The sequence below is a fragment of the Leopardus geoffroyi genome, chromosome A2 (genome assembly GCF_018350155.1).
Source record: "Leopardus geoffroyi isolate Oge1 chromosome A2, O.geoffroyi_Oge1_pat1.0, whole genome shotgun sequence".
Taxonomy (NCBI): Eukaryota; Metazoa; Chordata; class Mammalia; order Carnivora; family Felidae; genus Leopardus; species Leopardus geoffroyi.
The window spans coordinates 45,020,284-45,043,524 of NC_059331.1; the positions used below are offsets into that span (position 1 = coordinate 45,020,284).

The following is a 23,241-nucleotide window of genomic DNA, read 5'->3' on the forward strand; positions in this document are numbered from 1 at the left end:
AATATCTGGAACAGGAACTTTAAAATTCAAGTGTATGTTGGATTTCGTGAACTCCAAGGTTCCTTCTAGCTTCGATTTAAATGGTTCTCCATTGTTAATTACCTCTTTGTCCAAAAAAGCATTTTTCTGCCAGCTTTTGTGGGAGTAAGATATTTGTTTGTATTGTATGGAGGAGTTTCTACAACCCATGAACATATGGGTATCTTGCAAATATATAGCTATTTTATTATTCTCCATTTGAAAATTGGTCTGGATAGTCAAGTTAAAATAGCTGCCCTTCTACCCTACTTTGAGAGACGCTTATCACTAAAAATGCCTGGATTGGCAATAATCCGCTTTGCTCCTGCCTAGAGCTGTTCTGAATCTCCAGTGGCAGGCCCTCGCCGTGTTACTGGGGCAAGTGTGCAGTGATGTGCATTAAATCTGCACTCAGCAATGCTCAGATGATGACTTTCTGCAGGGACTGAGGAAAATATACGTATAAACACCCCACTCCCAAATGGCACTGTAGCCTAGTTAAGAGAATTACTTGCGGGGAGTGCATTATGCTAAGAGGACTAGTTCATTTTCAGGTTAGAAAACTTTAAATTCAAGTTGACATAGCTTCTGTTTTCATTTCCATACTTATCTCAGCTGGGGAAATATGGCATTTGTCACTAAAAATCAACCAGTGAAATACAGGGAAGGGATGTGAAAGTCAGTGGTCCAAAGCCTGAAAGTGGCTGTGAGCTGAAACACATCATACTTTATTTTGTAACAAATACCATACCAAATTGGCTTTCCACTGGTACACCTTCTTTTATTTTTAACAAAATCCCATGTACCCAGGAACAGTCTTTAATAGCAAAATGCAATTAATGTAGGTTTACTTGTGATATACCAGCATTCTAGACATCTCATAAACAATTAAGAATCAAGTCTGAATTAAACTCAGAGTTTCAGGGCTAAGTATGTCAGAGTAACACAGAGTATGTCAGTTTCCTGACAATGAGCAGCTTCACTCAACAAACCACATATAAGGGGTTTCCCTGTTAAGTCATATGTGGCCTCCATTTTAATGTCTGGGTAGATCCATAAAGCTTAAAGTCCAGAAGCTTTCATGTGATTATACTGAAGTTTTCAGAATGAGAATGAATCGGCTTGTTAAAAGGTAGAACTGGCTAAAACTGAAATTAATCCTTCATAATCCTGGCTTTAAAAACTCTCATCTGTGTTGTGTGCAGGTATCTTTAAAATGAGTCACAAGTACGTGAAAGGGCTCCTCTGGACACCCTTTTACATTCTGTCCTACCATATCCCTTTCCAAAAGCAGCTGGGAAACAATCCAGGGTTAATTAAATGAAGAGTCAGTTTGCTTTCATATACACTGAGTATAAGAAATAGCAAAGTTTTAAGAGTTTCTGTTGACAGGCTGATAGCATATATTTGCCATTCAGATCCTATGCCTTGTAAAAAAAAAATGAAGAAGAATTTGGGGTGTTGACCCTGGGATATGTAATTCATGCATGGCTCTTGTAAGCTCTTACCTCTTAATCACTCAGGAGCCCCTGCTCTTCAAGTATCTAATGATACCCTGCCGACTATCACTCTGCTTGCAGTTCTGCCTTTGTCACATCTGTCACCACCACTTCCCAAGGGGACTCTCTGAAAGTTGGAAAGTCTGACATCCGTACATTAACTACCCTGTGACTTTCTCCATTAATAATGGACTGTCCCGCCGTAAGCCGTGAGCTTCCTCCCCAACACTGGCTGCTTTTCTTTTTATGTGCCACTATGCCTGTCATCAGAGAGATAGCCAGAGAAAAGACATCTGGCATCTTTAACTCATAGGGGGTTCATAAAAATTAAAGCAGGTAGATTGTTCTCTCAAATGAAGTTCCTGGAACTACTGAATGATGAATGCCGTGCTAATGGCCTCCTTCCTCTGGCTTGTTGACAGCCTGTAACCAGGTTTTGGTTTTTGGTTTTTGTGGTTTTATTTTTTTTTTAATCGCATCCACACTGACACACACATCCTAAATTTTTATTTAACAGATATATTACTAATTGTTATGTTGAATACTCAGAGATGAAGCCCAATTATTTTGAAAATGTTCTTTCTTTCCATATCTGCAAAGGATTTGTCCTAAGATGTGAACTCAGTAGGTGAAGACTTGTTTTTCAATTAATTGTTAAAAAAAGAATTATCTGAAGTCAGTCAAAATGGCCTTTAAGATTTTGGCTGGATTATTAATTTTTACGTCAGATGTCCATAGAAACTAGGGGCAGAAAAGAGAAAATTAGAAGCCCACTGGGCCAGCATAGCAGGTTTTTGCTTTTGTCCAAAAAGCAAAATAAAGAACAAAGAGGTGACCATAACAGAAACGTGTTAGTCCCCTGTAGGTGAATGATTTTTATTTCTCTAAAGCTCATAAATATTGAGACGTTCAATACTTCGCTTGACAGGTTACTTGTCAAGTTACTGTAAGAATAAATTACCTTATCCAGAATCTGGACCAGGACTCTAAACCTTTCAAAGACAACACTGAAAAAGCCAGGCGTGAGATAATAGGGAAGAGTGAAGGCTCTGGTCAACTAGAGACCATGCATCTCATCTAAAAGGGGCAAGTGATGGGTACTACCAGGCATCCAAGTGGGTGTTCTTAGGATCAATGAGGCATTCAGACTGACCTGATCACCATGGAGCACACTTGGCACACAGCAGGTCAGGACAGAATGCATCCCTAAAGAGCAGAGCCAGGTTCTTCCCTTCAGCGGGAGTCCAGGAGTCGTACAAACAGCAATTCAGGGACTGATTTTTGTCCCTGCAGTCATATTTTAAGAGCAAAGAGTGTAGCCAAGCATGGAGCCTTCTGACTTAGAAGGTTGACGTCTTAAGTAGAAGCAAAGATCTCGTGTAGCTTCCAAAGTCCCCATGAGGAGCAAGTCTGTGATGAGAGTCACCACATTCAGGGAAACCCAACACACTGACTGCCAATCCTGGATTATTTTTACTGTAGCACTGTTGCCTGGTCACCTGGATGACATTTTACCTTTATCAGATTTTCAGGATGACAAAGCCAGAAAGTTAACCTAAGACAAATTTTTTACAGAAAAGATAGAGTTTTAACATTCTACCTGCTGTTGTCATGTGGGAGTGTGAGATCAGATCTTCACTTTTCTTTTCTTTTTCTTTTCCTCCTTCTCATCCTTTCCCTTCCTCCTTCTCTACATCATTTCCTTCTCATCCTTCTTCTTTTGGAAAAGCTAGATATTTAAAAAATTTTTAAGTTTATTTATTTATTTTTCAAGAGAGAGACAGCATGAGTGCAGGAGGGGCAGAGAGAGAGAGAGAGAGGGAAGAGAGAATCCCAAGCAGGCTCCTTACTGCCAGTACAGACCCTTACTTGGGGTTTGAACCCACAAAACCGTGAGAGCATGACCTGAGCCGAAACCAAGAGTTGGATGCTTAACCAACTGAGCCAAGCAGGCATCCCATGGAAAAACTACATTTTTTAAATACTAAGTCTCCCAATTTTTTTTAAAAAAAATTAATGTTTATGTATTTTTGAGAGAGACAGAGAGAGAGAGAGAGAGTGTGTGTGAGCTGTGGAAAGACAGAGATAGAGGGAGACACAGAATCTGAAGCAGGCTCCAGGCTCCAAGTTGTCAGCATAGAGCCCAATGCAGGGCTTGAACCCATGAGCTGTGAGATCATGACCAGAACCAAAGTCGGACTTTTAACCGACTGAGCCACCCAGGCACCCAAGTCTCCCAATTTTTAAATGAGAATACTAGAGTAAGAGTACTAGACCAGAAGACAGAAGACCTGGGTCCCAGGTTTCTGGCAATTAGCTGTGTGATCTACATCTGTAAAGTAAAAGAGTAAAGCCTTGCATAAGGTCGGTGAAAAGCTGTTTCTATGATGCTGTTTCTATTTTCTAATTGGTAAAGAGGTGATATTTCCTGTTCATATGTTCAGTACCAGGAAGCCCAGTCCTCTTACCTCACCTTTTGTACTCTCCTTTATCATGTGAAACCAAAGAGTGAGAATAAAACACTCAGAGGTGTTTTAAGCCTAAATGCCCATTGTTGGACAAGATTTCCCAAAAAAGATACTAAGAAGAGTGATGCTAACTCTTATGGAATTTGGACCAACCTATCTGCTTTTCTTTGCATTGCCCAGAAAAAAATGGCTCAAAAAAAGTTATATCTGGGTAGATTTTGGATTTTAGTCCAGCTTTTTAGAGCACTGATATGTTAATACAGTGCAGAGATTATCATCTCTGCTACAATCCTAGTTGAAATTGCTTCATATTACGACCTTGTTATATCCTGCATTCTTTGAAGTATGCTTATGTTGCCAACTCTGTCATCATCACCAAGAAAATGTACTGTGGTGGAGAATTCCTGTACAAGTGAAAGAGAATAAGGATTATTTTTATTTTTATTTTTACTTTTCTGCTACAATTTCATCAGTCCTATGGGGACCAAGTCAGGGATTCCATCTGTAACCAGCGATGAATAAAGGAATTTATCAATTCCCAAACGGGCTGCAACATCAAATCTGCATTTGGCCAATAGCCTAAGGATTTGGTTATTTGCTCAAACCTTTTTGAAGAAATCTTTTCATTTTTTGTGGGTCAGAGGCTCTTTGTTACATGGGAAAGGTATATCCACGAGGAACAGAAGGGAATAGGTTGAAAGCACAGTTATTAGAAATGTTCTCATTCGTGATAACACAGGCATTTGTAGGAATTTCATTTTCATCCATTGACCACAATATTAAACATTTCACCAAGGAAATGTTCCACAGGAGATTTACTCTTAGGAATAGGATCTAATCTTTTATATCACAGTAAGAAGCTGATCAAAGGCATTGAAAGCTAGCTATTAAAGGATTAACTAGGTCACATTGAAATATAAGATGTAAAAACAGAAGAACCTTTTCTATTCGGTTCAAGCTTATAAAAAAAATATAGAAACCAACCCCCCTCCCCATTTTTTTCAAGAACACGTTAGTTAAGAGAATATATTGAGACTTCATTCAACATTTAAAATTTTCTCTTCATTCAACATTTAAAATTGAGACTTGTTGAAGCCATCTTGAGGATTACGTTCTTTGACACAAGGACAGTGGAAAGCCATTAGGTTTTAGCTAATTGTGTTTATAGTTTGAAAATATAACTCTCCTGAAGAGTGTGGGAAATGGCTTGCAGTAGGGTATGAGTGTGTAAAGAGAGACCAAGAGCATGGAGGTTGTAATAATCCAACTAGGAGATGTTGGTGTTTCTGTCTCACGTAGTGGCTGTGGCAATGGATACTTTTCTGCTTCCTCCCCTAACACAAATACAGAATCTCTCTGGGCTTGTAAGGTCAACCTCACCCATTTGTGCACTGAATTCTGTCCCCTCTCACCCTCTCAAAGACTGCTCTAGCCATTGTTTTTCTCCTTTTCCCTGCATTCAATAAATTCTCCTTCCCTGCTACATCCCTTCTATCTGGATTCAAACATGCAACAATACCTTCCGTCCTAAATAAATCAGAAAATCCCTTGACCCCCACTACCCCATTTCTATGCTCTCCTTTACTGTAAAACTGCACAAAAGAGTTATCTCTGCATCTTCTTTTCAGTGACTCTTGCACATAGTGCCTCAGGACTTTTCCCCAGAATTGTACTTAAATAGTCTCATCAGTGATCTCCTATGGTACTACTGCCAGTGGTAAATTCTCAGTTGTCTCTCTATTCAGCCAGTCAGCAGCATTTGGATATAGTTGATCACTCTCAACTTGAAATACTCTCTTCCCTTGACCTTGGGCTACAACTCTCTTGGTACCCCTGTACTTCACTAGTTTCCCATTTCAGTCTCCTTAAGATGACTTTCCTGTCATCTTCCCATCTTCTTTAAGTGAATTATAAGAGCCCTCAAGTTCAGGACCCAGACTTTGTATATATGGAGTATATATACATACTCCCTAATGATGTCATATAGCTCATGGCTTTAAAAACCACTTTTATACTTATGTTTCCCAAATGTCTATCTTCACTATCCCTCCCTCCTAAATCCAAGCAAGACTCGTGTATCCATTGTCTGATCATCACCTTGTTTGGTTGCCTAACAGTCATCTCAAAGATAACATGACCAAATTTGAGCTTTGATCTTCTTTCTAAATCTGATCTTGCTAGAGTTTTCCCAGTTATAGGAAAGGGCTGCCCCGTTTATCCAGTGGCTCAAGACTGAAATTTAGGACATAACCCTTAATTTATTTATTTTTTTTATACTACCATCTAATTTGTTAGCAAATCCTTTGCATTATACCTTCAAAGTATACCCTGTGTCTAACAACTTCTCCCCACTTCCACCACTAACACCCTCATTCACACTCCCAACACATCTACTTTGAATTTTGTAACAGCCTCCTAGCCGTTCTCCCTACTTCTATTTCTACCCCACTCCATATGATAAAAGACAGAATGATACTTTTGAGATGTAAGTCAGTTCATGCTTCTTCCTTGCTTAAAAATCTCCAAAGGCTTTTACATCTGATTCAGGGGGAAAAAAACCCTAAAACTCCTCTCTTGGCTAATAGCCTCCATATAGCTGATCCCTGGAATGTCTTAATCATCATCCCCCTTCTCATTGTCTTGCACTCATACGCTCTGTCTCAAAGACACTATACATATACCTGCCTGCAGTGGAGTCTTTGTGATTGCTGTTCCCTTATCTTTAAATTCTCATTTCCCAGATACCTGTATGGCTTGTGTCCTTTCATGTAAGAACTGTGGTCATTTTCACTCCGTCTCTGATATTTTTAAAAGTACCATCTCTCTCATTGCTTCTTTTTCTTAGTCATGTTCGGTACCATGTGATTATGCTCCTTTGCAAGAACTCTATGTATTTACAGATTTGGGGGATTTAGTGGTTGTATTTTAAAACACTTTATATTAAAACCACCATAGATTTATTATCCAGTGGAATTTGAAAGTAGAATAAATGTGTAATATAAACTCCTGGCTTGTAATAAACTGCTGTGGGATCTGTCTCCTGGCTCTTGAGAATGTGTGTTCTATCCTACTTTTCAGGTAGGGATACATCAGTGGAAAGTTAAAATGCACTATTTTATTTGGACTGGACAATCATCTATATCATGTAATTGAGAGATACCTAGAAAACAGTCTTCTCCATATTTCTTTGTCATTGGTCTGCCATCACACCTGTTAAGTCCCAACATCACTATCAGTCTTCCCTAATGGAACTAACAACAGTTAGAAGTCAGCCTAAAATGCTTCTATAAGAAGCCTTTGCAGAGACTTTAACTATAATTACATGGTCTAATAAGCCAGAGTCTGTTTACAGGGCAATAAAACAAAATATGTCGTCTTTTAAAGCACTGTAAAGGCTCTCTCAACCCACCCACCCCCCTCTCCCCTCTTAGCTAACTTTCTGGATAAAGAGATTCTCTCCATTCCTTCTTTAATGCACAATGCCTATTGACTGTGGCAAACTGTAGGTTCATGGCTTGGTAGGCTACACTAAAGTAAACGTATACCCTTCTGTTCCTCCCTTTTAAGTTGTATACTTGCCGAGAGTCAGTTTTTTTTTTTCCTTAAACCTATTTATGTTAAATTGTACTTATATAGTTTAAATATTACATAAACTAATGAAAGGTAATGAAAAGGAAAGAACTGTCACTTCTACAAAAACAACTTGGAATCCTTTGAGGAAGACTTAATAAAGGCAAGTAAATGAAAAATAAAGATGCTGTGGGCAAGATAATTATAAAAATTTGGAGGGGGGATCATTAAACTCTAGTAGGATTCTATTCTCTTGTAATTACACCAGTCTTTTTTTTTTTTTTAATTTTTTTTTTCAACGTTTATTTATTTTTGGGACAGAGAGAGACAGAGCATGAACGGGCGAGGGGCAGAGAGAGAGGGAGACACAGAATAGGAAACAGGCTCCAGGCTCTGAGCCATCAGCCCAGAGCCCGACGCGGGGCTCGAACTCACGGACCGCGAGACCGTGACCTGGCTGAAGTCGGACGCTTAACCGACTGCGCCACCCAGGCGCCCCAACCACCAGTCTTTTTTTTTAACAAAACCAAGTCTCAGGCATGATGAGTGTAGTTTAGGTAAAAATGATAACATCAGCCCTAGTTAACAGTCAACTTAAAAAAAAAAAAGATAACACTCAAGAAAGAAAAAAAAAAAAAAGGAGGTGCCTGGGTGGCTTAGTCAGTTAAGCGTTAGACTCTGGATTTCGGCTCAGGCCATGATCGCGTAGTCGTGAGCCCCTGCTGTCAGTGCAGAGTCTGCTTGGGATTCTATTCTCCCTCTCTCTCTGCCATTCCCTCATGTGTGTGTGGGCATGTATGTGTGGTCTCTCATGTTCTCTGTCTCAAAATAAATAAATAAACATTTTTAAAAGATAAAAAATGAGAAGGCAAAGGGGTATATGGTTCCTATATCAAAAGATTGACAAGGGTGCCTGGGTGGAAGTTTGGTTAAGCATCAGACTCTTGATCTCACCTCAGGTCATGATTTCACAGTTGGTGAGTTCGAGCCCCACACCTGGCTCTCCCTCTCTCTGCCCTTCACTCCCTCTTTCCCCTCTCTCTCTCTCTCTCTCTCTCTCTCTTTCTCTCTCCCTCCCTCCCTCAAAAAAATAAATAAACTTTAAAAAATATTTACAAATAATACATTTGATTTTCTAAATAAACATTCATTAATGAATAATAAATACATAAATAATACCTAATAATAAAATTAATTGCATAAGATAGTTAAGGTGTAAATATGGCATTTTTTTATGGTTTCCCACTTTTACTCTTTAAATTAACCAACTAATTCTAGGTTCCAAGAGTGTAGGTCAAGAGAATTTTTATATTATTTGTAAACACCTTTCAAAAGTAGGAATTACATTCCCCTTATAGACATGTTAAGAATACTGAAGGAGGTGAAATATACAGAACAATCCTTTGAGAAAAGTAAATTACTAGTCCCATTTTATACGTGATGCTTAGAGTAAATGACTTAGAGCTGACCTGTTAGGAACTAAGGTCTGCCTTACTCAGGGTTCCTACTGAGTTCTTAGGCTTGAATGCCTCTTCACACCTCTCCTACACTTCCCATTTATATCTTTTACAATGTAGATTTTTCAAAATAAACACCAACTAAAGACTGCTGAGATAATCATGTATTTTAATTAAGGGCTTCCGAATCCTTATAACATGATGATAATAGAAATGCCATGTTTATATATCCAGTAACCAGATCTCATATTTTAGGAGGTTTTAAGAGTATGTAGGACAGTCCCTTGATTTGGGAAATGCTGTTTATTAAATTCACCTCTTGGAGATTTTACAACTAAAGGATTTGGAGAAGTCCTGTAGTGAAGAAATGTACCCAACTTTTTTCAACCTGTAATCTCCCCAACATATTTGTCCACATAGTTTAACATATGGCATATAATGCCTCTTTAAATTCAATTAAACCAGTATTTCATGCATATGTGTTTTAAATGTTGCTTTGTAGAATGGGTGCTCATTTTTTTTTTTTTCTTATAATCAGTTGTGTTTTTACAGACTCTCAACTTGTTGACCATAGTTCTCTCGTCTGAGTCTTTTCATTACATCCTTGTTCTCATTTCTTAATTAAGTCAGAAGGGAAAAGGCAAATGTTTCAAGAGATAGACTTGGCAGTTTCTTCTGATAGCTGAACCTTGGCACCCATCACCTTAGAAGTCACTAAGGGCCACATGCAATTCTCCACAAGCTGAGATCTACTAAAAACTAAGATCACCCCTTGTTCAACAGGTCTTGGTTAAGAAGCTTATGGAGAGCCAAAAAAAAAAAAAAAGAAAAAAGAAAAAGAAAAAAGAAAAATTCAAACTCCTGCCACAAGCTAAAAAAGTACATCTAAGGTCAGGCATCATAAAAGAGGGTCAGCTAATCAGTGTTCACCTAGCAGTTTGTGATCTGAAGGGTAACAGGAATGCTAAAATTATATGTATCTTGTCCCTTATACCTAACATTAGTATGTTTGTGTTTGTGAAGCTGGCTGAAAATAATTCTGTGCCACATGCCCTCCTTTGCAGAATAACCAAGCCATTTGCTGTTTACCGTCATTTGTGTCTGTCCTGTACAAACGCATAGTGTGCTAGCACCTGGCCACCTAGTAAATAACAGATGAACATTGGCTGTCTATACTCAGAGCTTTTATTGAGAGGGACCTTCATTCATTCCACTCTTACTTTCTGTCCTGAATCATCATCCATCAGAGGAGATCAACTACAGAGATACTCCTAGAAAATACCAATCTGCCTGATTCCACATCCCCATACTCTTGCAGAACTGACTTGACTACTAGAACAACTCAGAGTTGAGGTGACTTGCCCAAGTTCACACCTCTGACAACTGGTAGATGCAGCATTATAACTAAACTTTTAGCCTAAGCTTTTAGATGATATGTTTTTAGTTAGAATCAAGCTAGGTAGACATCTGAGGAAGATGAATTAAAGCAAAGAAGCCAAGAATGCATTAGAGCAGTCCTGTGTTAGCAGAACTAGTCAGGGACAAGGGGGGTAATTTTTGCTTCAAATAGAATTAAAAAGGTAGAATTGGAGAACAAGTTTTCAGAAGTCATCATACAATTGGCCATTGGATATTTGTTGAGATTATATAACATTCTTCAATATTATGTCAATTGTCTAATTGTTTTGTAATCAACATCCTTTTTGTCATAAGTTTCAAAACCCAATTCAAATGAGCTTGAACAAAAATGAGAACATATTGGCATAAAATTCCCATTAGATGCAGCTAGATTTTAGTTCTCGAGTGATAGTTTTAGGAATCTGTCTATGCATGTTTTGGCTTTACTTTGCTTGAGCTGGCTCTCACTGTATGGTAACCCCAGCAAAAAGAGAGTGACTCATTCCCAGTGATTTTAGCACAAGCTTCAAAATTGACTTTCATGTGCCAGCTTGAGTCATGTGCCCATCCCTAAACTAATTATGGTGACTGGAGGTTATGGGGTGGTGCCAGATAGAAAATTCTGATTGGGTAGACATAGAACATGTGTACATTCCTGGAGCCAGAATGAAGAGAAGCCCAACTCATATAATAGCATCTACTGAGAGTGGGAGAGAAATGGTTCCTAATGAAAAGTCGGGGATGAGTTGACCAGGTGGGAAAAACTAAGCACCAAAAACAATCAGTGTCCAGTTGTTGTCTTATATGTAACAAGGTATGTTTGCAGTCCAGGACCCCCAAAGAGTTATTTCAGGATAGAAGAAATAAATACCATGAACCATAAGATTTACTGTCCTGGAAACATAAGCAGGATTCAGGAAACCTGATTCCCCTAAAACTATATCCCTACTTTATATATCCTGTTCTGTAGTGCTTAGAATGCCTGGTATATAATAGGCACACAGAAATATTTGTTGAATGAGTGATTGAAAACTAGACATAATGGATACAGTGTTTCAGTTTAGGGTGATGAAAAGTTCTGGAGATAGAGAATGAGTAATAGTTGCACAACAATTTGGATGTACTAATACCACTGAACTGTACACATTAAAGTGGTAAATTTTATGTGTATCTTGCCATAGTATAATTTTTTAAAAGAGAGAAAAAGCCTACGCATTGAGAAAGACAAAATTTTGAGGGCTTCTTTGGGCCTCTTGTTTTCCATTTAAGCCTGCCCTAGTCAGTCACTGGGCCTCAGGGGTTAGGCAGTGACCAGTGTGAATGGAAACGGTTTCCACAAAGTGAGGCACAGATATTAGCTGTCCCCTACTTCATTCAAGAAGAGCAAGGGGCACAAAATGATTTAGGTTCATGGAAATCCGGAAGATTTGCTTTAGGAATGCATGTATGAAAGAGGTTCACTCGCTTTTAAAACTGTATTTTCTCCAAGGGCCAGGCAAGTAATAGTATAAATGATTAAGATACTGTAGGCAAGGTAGAGATCCACATGATCCCCTCAAACAGGCCAGCCACTGCTCATCTTTGGCCACTTACTGCCTTGATGAGAAATGAGGTCAGTATTGTGTGGCCTTGTAGTTTTCCCTGAGGAGACTTAAATGTGAAATTCTCTGTGAAATCTTTCAATTTTTGAATGTTGTCAATCATTGAAAAACACTTTAAGATAGTAAGCATGGGAAACAGAACAAAACTATTACACAGATCTGGCTCATCGTCCCCCACCTTGAAATAAATGTTGTAAATGTCCCCATCTTTCTATTTATTTTCATTTTCTTCTGAAGCTCAGACTATTGTTCACTTTGCCACAGAACACAGTAATGACCCCGTGCATTTAGTGTATTTTACAGTATAGGGTGACTTGTGTGGTTAGAACAAATATAATCATTCCAGTTTTACTCTTTTTTTTATTTTTTATGTTTATTTTTAAGAGAAAGAGAGAGAGCAGGGAAGGGCCGAGAGAGGGAGACAGAGGATCCAAAGCTGGCTTTGTACTGATAGCAGAGAGCTTGATGCACGGCTCGAACCATGAACCATGAGATCATGACCTGAGCCAAAGTCAGATGCTTAATCAACTGAGCCACCCAGGCGCCCCCAGTTTTACTTTTGAAACCACTGAGGCTTTAAGTAGAGTTACTTTAAATTTGCACCCAGATTATGTCATGAAACTTCAGGTCATTTCTTTCTTTCAAAACTCCCCACCAGCTTCTGCTGTATCATTTATCAAGATCAATTATTTTTCCCTTTCATCAGAGAAAGCTGAGTTTCTAATTCCCCACAACTCCTTTGTTACTCAGATGGGAGAAAAAAAAATCGTTACCTATGTGAAACTATAGAAGAAGATTTGTGTATTTAGATCTAATAAATTCAATAACCAGGGAATTTAAATCATATAATATTTCCCATCTTTCCAAAGATAGATAGACTTTTTTTTTTTCCTGAGGGAACTTTTAACTTAACAATGTGTTTAAATCCCCCTGGCATGACTGAATAATCATTAATGTTTACAGTTGCTATAGCAACTAGAAATGCTGGCGATTGAGTAGGAAAAGAGCCTGAGAGAGGAAGATAAGCTGTGTCAATTATTGAACATCTGTCAAACATTTAGCCAATTTAAAGTGACAGGCAAAATGCTCAAAATTGAAGGTGGGTGAAATGTATTTTTCCTAACATTCACTTAAGAACATCAGTTTTGTATTGTTTTGCCACTATTACAGAGGGGTAATTAACTTTTATTTTCATCCACGTAAAAGAGGTGTTTTCGATGAGTAAGATATGTTTGCATGTGTAATTTTTTATGCTCTAATAGTATTAATCCAAATCTACTGGATGTTGCTTTACAGTGTCTGAGCTCTTTTGCATACATTATTTAATTTAGTTTCATGGTAATGCACACATTTGGTAAGTAATATCCATTTTATAGAATTTTGCATTTTATGGGAACAGAGAGGTGAAAAAGTGTGTTTCAGAACGTATGCTTCTTCATTCAGGACTCTCCTCTCCTCATCCTAGCCACTAGTCATTTATGCAGAGGCAGCACCCTACATATTTGTCACATGTGTGTCCACTACCCGCTCTTGCACCATGGCAGGCAGATCAATTATGGCTCCTTTTTCCTTGAGTACCACTGCATCCTCAAAACCCTAACGTAGCATTCTGGAGAGCCAATACCAATTAGGCAGAGCTCCCCAGTCAAGTTAAAATCTATTTGCAATCCCTGCCCAGTAATGATTTCTCACCTTTGCTTGGTGTTTTCTCGTTTACAAATCGTTTTCATGTATATGGTTTTATTTGGTCATCAAGCCTCTGAGGTGAGGGTTATCCCTTCTTTACATGTGAGAAAATTGAAGCTTAGAGAGATTAAGTGATTTGGCCAAGACCACAACATGAGGTGCAGGACATCTCCTCCCTAATGCCTTTCAACTACACTATATGAGAAAAGAGCAGTAGGTGTAAGAACTAAGGTCATGGATTCCAAGTCCTGCCCTAATCACATGCTAATTACAAACCAAACCACACCAAACCAAGAAAGGTTAATGCCTCCCGAGGTACTTCTCCCTGCTCCTGAAAGGAGAATAGTAGACAGATTTTCTCTGGGATACTTTTCTGCTATCAATCTGTAATACATGAGTTCTAAATATAACTTTACTGCTAAGTTTCCCAATTACAGCATTTGTTTATTATCTACCATATGTTTATCATTGCCCCCCCCCTCAACTTCTAGAAAGTGAGAGAACAAATTAGTTTTAAGTTACTATTTTGCTACTTCAGCTTATTAGCATGAATATACTAGTGCTACACAAATGGTCAGAAGATTTAATTTTCTGGGTTAGTTTTGCTTAATGCCAAGTTTTAAATATTCTCTGTGTTCCTCACTTTTCCTTTCCTGGAAAATAGATATTACATCCTAGAAATAAATCAAATGAATACTATAAAATGAAAATAATTTCAAAAAATGAGTACGACACTAAGATAAGATGTCATTGTAGCTTTATTAATCATAAACCCTGATCTGGTCTGTTAACATAAGTGGATGATTTAGAATGGATCTTTACCATGAAGTTGAACGAATATGTAGATGATCAGACAATTGTTTTCACAATCTTTGCTTTAGCAGTAATACCAATAAACATTAACATTTTTGAGTACTTGTATTTGCTATACACTGTGCTAATTGTAATTAAGCACTTTGCTTATTACAACATTGCCTTTGATCTTTTCAGCCACCTATAAAGTGTATTATTATCCTCACTTTTCAGATGAGGAAATTGAGTCTTAGATAAGCTAAGTCACTTTCTGGGCCTTACAGAAGGGGCAAAGTTTCAGGACCAGAGAAATATGTCTAACTCCAAATACTAGAGTACATATTTGACTGGTTATAGAAAATACTCTTAAAATACCTTAGGTGAGGGTATTTAATTTAAACACACACACACACAGACTTAGACATCAGATAGAGAACTGTGATGATCAGATGTTATTTTCCTCTGAAAGTTTTTCTTGAAGCTGTCCCCCCCACCACTGTCTTTGCTGCATTGCCATAAAAGTGATACAAGAGTCATTGGTAAGAATCCACTATTTCTTTCTTTTTTAATCTATTATTTATTTTATTTTGACACACACAGCGTGCAAGGAAGGGGCAGAGAGAGAGAAAGAGATAGAACCCCAAGCAGGCTCTGCACTGTCAGAGCAGATGCCTACACAGGGCTCCATCTCACAGATCATGAGACCATGACCTGAGCTGAAATCAGGAGTCAGAGGCTTAAGCAACTGAGCCACCCAGGCACCCCAAGAATCCACTATTTCTAAGAGCTGGTAATTTAAAGAACAATTTTCTTTTAATTTTTAAGTTAATTTATTTTTAGAGAGAGAGAGAGAGAGAGAGAGAGAGAGAGAGAGAGAGAGCACAAGCAGGGGAGGGGAAGAGGGAGAGAGAGAAAGAGAAAGAGTCCCAAGCAGGCTTTGCACCATCAGCACAGAGCCCAATGTGGGCTCACATCCACAAACTGTAGGATCATGACCTGAGCCAAAACCAAGAATCAGATGCTCAACCAACTGAGCCACCCAAGTGCCCTGATTTAAAGAACAATTTTAAATGGTAGTGGGTGGTGGGATATTAGTATACAATGATTTTTCAAAGGACATTCTGAGGGGACGTATGGATGATGGTAAGAAAAGGACATTACTAAATGGGAGAGGGGAGGTAAGCTAAGCCTCTAAGTAGGAAAAGAAATGACAAGGGTTTTTATTGGTTAAGACATTTAATCTAGAGGACAGAAACTCAGTGTCCACTAGGGATTTTTTTTTAATGAACAAATTTACTGATTTTTTTTTAAAGCAGCTTACGTGAAAGGCAAAAATGTTTCCTCAAAATTGATTTTCTCAAGTAACTCAGATACCACCTGCACTCACTTGCTTTGCGTATCAGCTCTCAGTCTTAGCTTCATCCACTCAAATCAACTTGTCTCTAGCACATTAAACATGGGCATGAGGCACTTTGCTCACAGCCCCTATATCTCAAAACCTGAAGGAGAAAAAAGGCCCCCTTTTGCAGGGATTGCATTTTAGAAAATTCTGATTGGCTGGCTTTTGTCATATGAGTCTTCCTGAACCAATTGCTGTGCCTTAGGGGATGAGGTAATACGATTGGTCTACCTCAAGACTCATGCCCATTCCTATGGCCAGCCTTTGAGGAATGATGATTGGTTATCATGAGAACCAAAGGAAGAAGTATTGCCAAGAAGAGTAACTTACCTTTTATGGCAAACCAAATAGTAAAGAAAAACTCAAGGATGGTTAATCATTTATCTGGTTCTGTCCACCACATCTCAAGGCAGAATTTGACTATTATGGTCATTGAATATCTTTTATGTTTATAAAGGTACAAGTAAAAGTAAATTCTTCTCTTTGGGAAGGACAGATCTATTTTTAATAGACCACCAGGCCAAATGCATCTGTTATTGGTCTTACTTCAGCATTGGCAAAATGCAGACAAGAGAGGGCAAAAAGCATCTCTGATTACAATGAAGACTAGTATTTGCTTGGCAAATTTGATTAATGGTTAATTTAGAATCAAAATTTAAATGTCAGTTGTTTGAATTTCAGACCACATCTTTAATTGAGGAGGAGGAGGGTGTAGAATTGTTTAATAATCTGATGGAAAGGCTGTATATCAGTGACTTGTGTGGGAGTTGGTGACATTGCTTGAAAACTTGTTCTGTTACTCATATAACTGCTTGAATCCTTTTAAAAATGTAAATAATTATAGTTTAACTGACATTTTCTACCATTTACTCAAAATTGTTAATCATTCCTAAGAATGCCTTTCAGTTCCCACATTGAATATTTTTTCCTTTCTCCCCTGAAATTGCTAAGCTTCAGGTAATAAGACAGATTTTGATTATGTTGTGACAAACAGCACATATTCTAATAATGATGATGTGTGCAGCCTTTTCTTAGAAAATATCTTTAAATGTTGATATACAAGTGACCTGTATATCCTGATATTTCAAGATTTAACTGGTCAGCTAGCTAGTTCCCTGATATTCTGAGCATCTCTTGAGTGCCATACAGGATTAGATACTGTGGCATTCAAAAGCAAACAAGATGGTGGTGAACCCTGAAATAACCCCCACTGTAGTTATTTCAGCAAAAGGCCTGGCAACATCAGTCATGATAACCTCTGTGCCCACCTTGTTACTGGCTCAGTTAAGCTGAAAGGTGCCATTGCAATGGCTTCCAGCATAGGAAAAGAAATCTTTGCCTAGGTGTCAGCTTTAATCCTAAATCTAAATCCACTGGTTTTCTTGTTGGTCTTAGAATAGATCACTTGTTTTCCTATGTCTCACTTTCCCTGTCCCTCCAATGGAACCAATCTTTATTCTGCTTATTTCCTCTACTTATTAGTAGAGGCAACAAATGAGATTATGGATACTCAAGTGTTTTGAAGTGTAAAGAATTAAACCAGTTGTGATTCTGCTCATGTACTTATAAGACGTAGCCTTACTTATGGGGCGCCTGGGTGGCTCAGTCAGTTGAGCGTCCAACTTCAGCTCGGGTCATGATTTCACAGGTCGTGGGTTTGAGCCCCGCGTTGGGTTCTGTGCTAACAGGTCGGAGCCTGGAGCCTGCTTCTGATTCTGTGTCTCCCTCTCTCTTCTCTCTGCCCCTCCCCTGCTCACGCTGTCTCTCTCTGTCTCTCGAAAATAAATAAATGTAAAAAAAAAAAATAGAAATTAAAGAAAAAGACGTAGCCTTACTTAAAAATAGATTTGAAAACCCGGCTCACCAAATCCAAGTTTCCTTCCTTCTATGTGGTAATATCTTAGTCCAGGGATTAGTGCCCCCTTTAAGTAACTGTGGTTCTGGCCAGGCCACCCAGGTGTCATCTGGTTACCTGAGTTTTATTGGCACATGTCATTTAGCCTGTTGTGTTGTATGGGCTAACCATCTCTGCATGCCTACCTCTCTGCTTTATTGAGTCTTTTTTTCCCTTAAGTATTTGGAAGACTATGAATTAGTCACCTTTTCTTACTGCCATTTTGTAAACTCAGTAAAACTGCATGTCAGAGAGTCAGAGATACAAGGAAAGTTTTTTTTAGAGAAAGGGCTTAGCCATTCTGATTTGAAAAATGTACATTCTGATATTATAGATTTTCTGTCCTTCTCTGATTTCAGTGATTCTGCTTTGCAATCAGTGGTCTAATGGAAGTATTGTATACTCTTCTTTATAGGTAACTTGTTTCTTACTAATGCTTTTGGCCTAGAGTTTGGTAATGAATTGGTGCTCTAGGAAACTTGGGACATTTGGAATTCCAATTCAATTCAACTAATATTCACTAGTTGATTACAGAATGGGAGGGACGAAAGTGAAGCATATGTTCCCCTGCCATATGTATTCTTGTCCACAAGTAATTCTTGAATCTGGTAGCTGGAGAAGAGACAAGTAATTGAATAATTCTAATATAGGAAAAACAAAATTTTAATATGTGAAATAATGTGTAGTTGCCGCGAAGCAAAAGAGAAACACATGTTGATTTGGTTGATGAGCAGAGACCACATATATTTTTCCAGGAGGGAAGATGGCTCTTTGCATAAGGTAGCCGTTGAGATAAGCAGAAGGCAGAAGGGCATCCTGAGAGAGAGTGACCAAGCCTAGGCAGGGAGATTGAAAAACATAGAGCACATCAGGGGATCAGTGACTGTTTTTCCACTTTACCTTAAGCAACTCTACTTAGCAGGACAAACATTTCTTAAAATATAGTTTTGTTGGTAAGAGCAAATCACAAAAAAGCTAAAAAACAGAGGTCTCAGCTTACAGCCGAGACAGGTAGGCATAGCCTTCCCCTAGTGCCTTATCTTTGTATTTAAAGGTGATTTCAGAGAAAATAGATATGTATTATATGACAAAGTAATCAGAGTAATCAACCTCTCTGTTCTTTTGCAGAGCCTAGTTTGAAGAGTACTCCCCCAGAATATGGACTTACATGGAGAGAGGAGTAGGAAACTAAGACTAGATAATTTGAAGTCCTGCTTTGGAAGGACTTGACAACTATGTTGATATATTTTACTTGATCCAGGTTGCAGTGGAGATCACAGAGGACTTGTGTGGGAAGGAGGAATGGGATCCAAAACTGCTCTTTAGACAAATTAATCTGGCAGTGGTGTGTGGGATGGCCTGGAAAGTTGGCAAAATGGCAGGATGTTCTTAGGCCAATGACAGGTAATGGTGAGATGGGCATAGAAGCAAGAAATCCTGTGGAATTCTAATCCACAGGATTTGGATACTGACTGGATATACCTTCCCCAGCAATACAGCCCCCAACATTTCTAGAGACAATCCGAGATCTGGCAGAAGGCCTTGTAGGAAAGGGACATAAGTTTTAAGCTGAAAGAGGTATATCTCATTTTTTTTCAGCCCAATTCTCACCTGAAGAAAAGTGGCTTTCTCTCTAGAATGGGGCATTGAACTTTGATAGGTATCTTTTTAACCAGCATGCAGTTTTCACATTGTCTCAAGTATTTTATATTTTACTTTGGCTGTCAAAGGTATCTATGCTTTAAGGAATTAAAACTTACCAGATGAGCTTTGGATATTGTATTTGAGTTCTTTAGAAAATATGATAGTACCTTTTATTTCTTTAAATGCCAAATTTTTAACAAGTAACTGAAAGAAGCACCCTTTAATCCCAATGAACAGTATTTTTTTTTCTGCCTCTCATAGTCCGTTGAAACTATCGCAGAGAGATAGCCTTACAGTAGGTTTGACTACGTAAAGAGGGCTGGACCACCGCTCATCACAATCGTACAAAGCTCTAATGTTTGTTCTGTGTGGTTTTGGTGTCATCCCTACCTTCCTTCCATCAAAATACTCCAATTAGCTTGTGCTTACTCTACAGTACCATTTTCATGCTAGCAAGAGCATGCAACTAAGTGTCAATTCCATTTCTTTGCGTTTCCTCTCTGTATTTCAAACCAGGTCACACACTCAAATGCCAACTGAGCAATATGGGCCTGTGTAAGAGGCAGGGATTGGTAAAGGCTGTGGCACAATGGAGACCCCCAGCCCTCTCCTAAATGGGCAGCCGCTACTCAGCTCTGCCAGTTGTTTCCCTCATGGAATGAGAGACTAGCGTGTTTCTCTCTTTTAATGCACTCTTTCTCCCGGTGTGATCTCCAGACCACCAGCAGCAGCACCTGGGAACTTGTTTCAAATGCACATTCTTAGTCTCCATCCCTGACCTTCTGAATCAGAAACCGGGTGTGGAACTCTGCATTCTGTATGGTAACAAGGCCCTTCTGGTGATTCTGAGCTCACTCAAGTTAGAGAACCATTAGTGGAGTGGATGCTGTGTTGCACTTCCCTGATTTCTCTTGAGGACTGATAACTGAGAGCTGTGTTTGAGTTTCAAGAAAATCCCAATATCTAGATGTTCATGTGATTTTTACTCTTTTTAAAGCCTGTGAAACCGTAAAAGACATGCATGCTTATGCAAGCTAAATCCATTCTGTGTGCCGTCACTTTGCAGGCTCTACTCAAGAGTCTGAATGTGCTAACTTTGAAAAGAATGCTGTTCTGTTGAAAAAAATATATGGATTCTTTCCTTAGTGTATGAAAATTTGCTGACACCAGACCTAGACGATATTTCCCAAACTTTTTTTACTGATATTTTTCTGAGAGCAAAAGAGAGTCAGCATGTACCCCTGGGAATCTGGGAACATATCCTGAAGCAGTGAACCACAAGCACATGGTTTTGTTGAAGCCTTGCCTTATACATTTATGATTTGTATGGGTTTTATATCTATTCCATCAAATGCTTATATTTGGCTTATGCTCAAGACAATGTGTTAAATTGCCCTCAAGTTAAATTCTTTAACTTTTGCCTACAAAATTTTAAAGAAAGTCTACACTCCAGAAAAGTGTCTAATTCACCCAGTAAGATAGAGGCAAGAAAACAAGAAGTAACCCATAAAAGGGAGGAGGTTGTAAACTATACACAAGAGCAACATTTACAGGCTATATACTTGACTCGAAGATGTCCCTTTTTCCATCTTATTTCCCGTACCTCTACTCTCACATCTGAGTGACCAAAGCACATGTACCAAATAATCATTGAGCGAAAAGTCAGGAGGCTTATTTTTAGAAGTGCCTGCCCCCAGTTTGCATGAGATTTGGCACTAGGCCTTTTCTAACCCTTGCCTCACACGGTCACCATTTCATTTCTCCTAAATCACTTTTACAAAGATGGTGAAGAATTTTGACCTTAGGTACCAGCACCAATTGAATGGAAGCAACTGCCTAAAGCACTGTATGGAGAATGATTGTGAATTTGTGTGTGGCATAGTCAGTTACTGTGTCAGCCATGGGTGGAGGAGTTAGCAGCTACTGGTCCAGGTGACAGATGCATGTCACCCCTGCTCTATTCAGCACCAGTTACTATTGAAAAACAATTTCTGAATTCTGGGAGGTCCTGCTTGATGCTGGAGACTTGTCTAAACCAAGTTCTCTGAGTCACAAAGCCTCCATGTTAGGGGTCCTTTCAGCCACAGGCATGATTTCAGCAACCTACATAGTATAGTGCCACGGCCAGCATTGTAATCATTCAAAGCCCATTAGTCTATGTCGTAATTAATAGAGGTATAATATCTGTCCTATTGTGGCCCTTCAGATTTCAGCTTCTCTTAGACACCTCTCTTCTCCTTCTGTTTCACGAAATGCTGTTGACTGTATGACAGTCAAATATGACTTTATATTGATCTTTTGGTGTGTTAGTATAATTAGAGGTTTTATCCAGAGGCATCTTCTCTGAGAAGCCAGAAGTCTGTCAGCCACTCCCTCTTGGGAGATCTCACAAATCTTTCATATGACAACACACTCTTCTCTTAGGCTTTCCCACCACCTATTTATGATGTAAAATCACTAGTGCTGTTTAGTGCTTGACTTTTCTGGTACAATTCTTATTTTTTCTGGAATTACTTAGATTATTCCCAATTTATAACATCTCTCTTTTCCTAAGTTCATAGAAAGACAAAATACTTATCAATCCATTTATAAGCAAAAAAAAAAAAAAAACAAAAACAAAAAAACAAAAAAGCAAAACAAAACCAAAAAACACACAAAAACACATTCATTCTTAAAAGCTGACATCAGCATGTTTAATGTTCAATTTCGCTCTTAGTTTAGGCAGGGAAACTGTTCTTTTTATTATTTCTATTTTTCAGATGAGACAACTAAGAAGTGGAAATTACTTTCTAGCTGATAAGCCCTGAGGCCAAGACTCAATCCATATATTTTGACAACAAATCCATGGATCTTGGAACTGGGTTATGCTCTCTCCCTTCTTGCCCAGGAAAACTACTAATGGGTTCCAATCCCTGTCTTCAGTTCCATTGCTTAGCTGAGCTCAATGATTTTGCGAGTTGGTGTTTGCTAAATATTTGGCCAAGAAGTAAACCAGTGAATATATTCATATAACCCATTGTATCTATAGAATCACTTAAGATACATTTTTCACATCTACCTGCTTAGAATATCTCAGTTTAAATTCAACTTTACAACCCTGTACAAAAAGTAGAATTAAGTATTGATAAAACTATCTAAAAATAAGGAGACTCTCATACTGTTTAAATAATTTATTAAAGTGAAAGTGGTTACAACATAAGGACTAGAATCCAGATATCCTGAGTGTTAATTCTACTATCTTTTTTCTACACAATACAACACAGCTTAATTTAAATAAATGTAGTATACTGTACTGTGTGTGTGTGTGTGTGTGTGTGTGTTCATAAAAGTTCTAGTTCTGTGGGTGCCTGGCTGGCTCAGTCGGTAGAGCGTGCAACTCTTGAACTAGGGTTGTGAGTTCAAGACCCACATTGGATGTAGAGATTACTTATTTTTTTTAAATTTAAATAAAAAGTTCAAATGTTCTGATTTTATCAATAACTACCTGTGTGATTCTTATCAAGCTACAGGGTATCTTTGGATCCCACTTTTGTCATTTGTCAAATTAAGATTTAGGGTTTGATGTTACACATATAGAGTTGTGGAATTTTAATGCTGAAAGATACTTAGAGAGCATCTAGTTGTACTCCCTCATTTACAGATAAGTAAATTTACAGATAAGGAAAACTGATCTTTTCTAGCTCTAAAATAAATTCAGAGAGGACCATATGGGTTCCTAACATAATCAACTCTTGTGAATACTGTGACTACCCACTTACCAAATGTGTGGTTGTGATCCACGCATGTAGCTTCTCTAGATTTAAGTTTCCTGCTCT

At 38.4% G+C, this 23,241-nt stretch overlaps 1 protein-coding gene across 8 annotated transcripts in view; it reads left to right on the plus strand.

The window, feature by feature from the left end:
- The window catches only part of CNTN4 (contactin 4), a 901,803-nt gene that overhangs the window by 692,129 nt on the left and 186,433 nt on the right, over positions 1-23,241 (plus strand). The window contains exon 1 of one of the 8 annotated variants that reach the window (XM_045493591.1): positions 13,017-13,110. The exons of the other annotated variants lie outside the window; for them this stretch is intronic. Coding sequence (XP_045349547.1) covers positions 13,095-13,110 — 16 coding nt within the window. The 5' untranslated portion in view covers positions 13,017-13,094. Of the gene's footprint in view, positions 1-13,016; positions 13,111-23,241 lie in introns of those variants that run through there. 8 annotated transcript variants of the gene reach the window in all.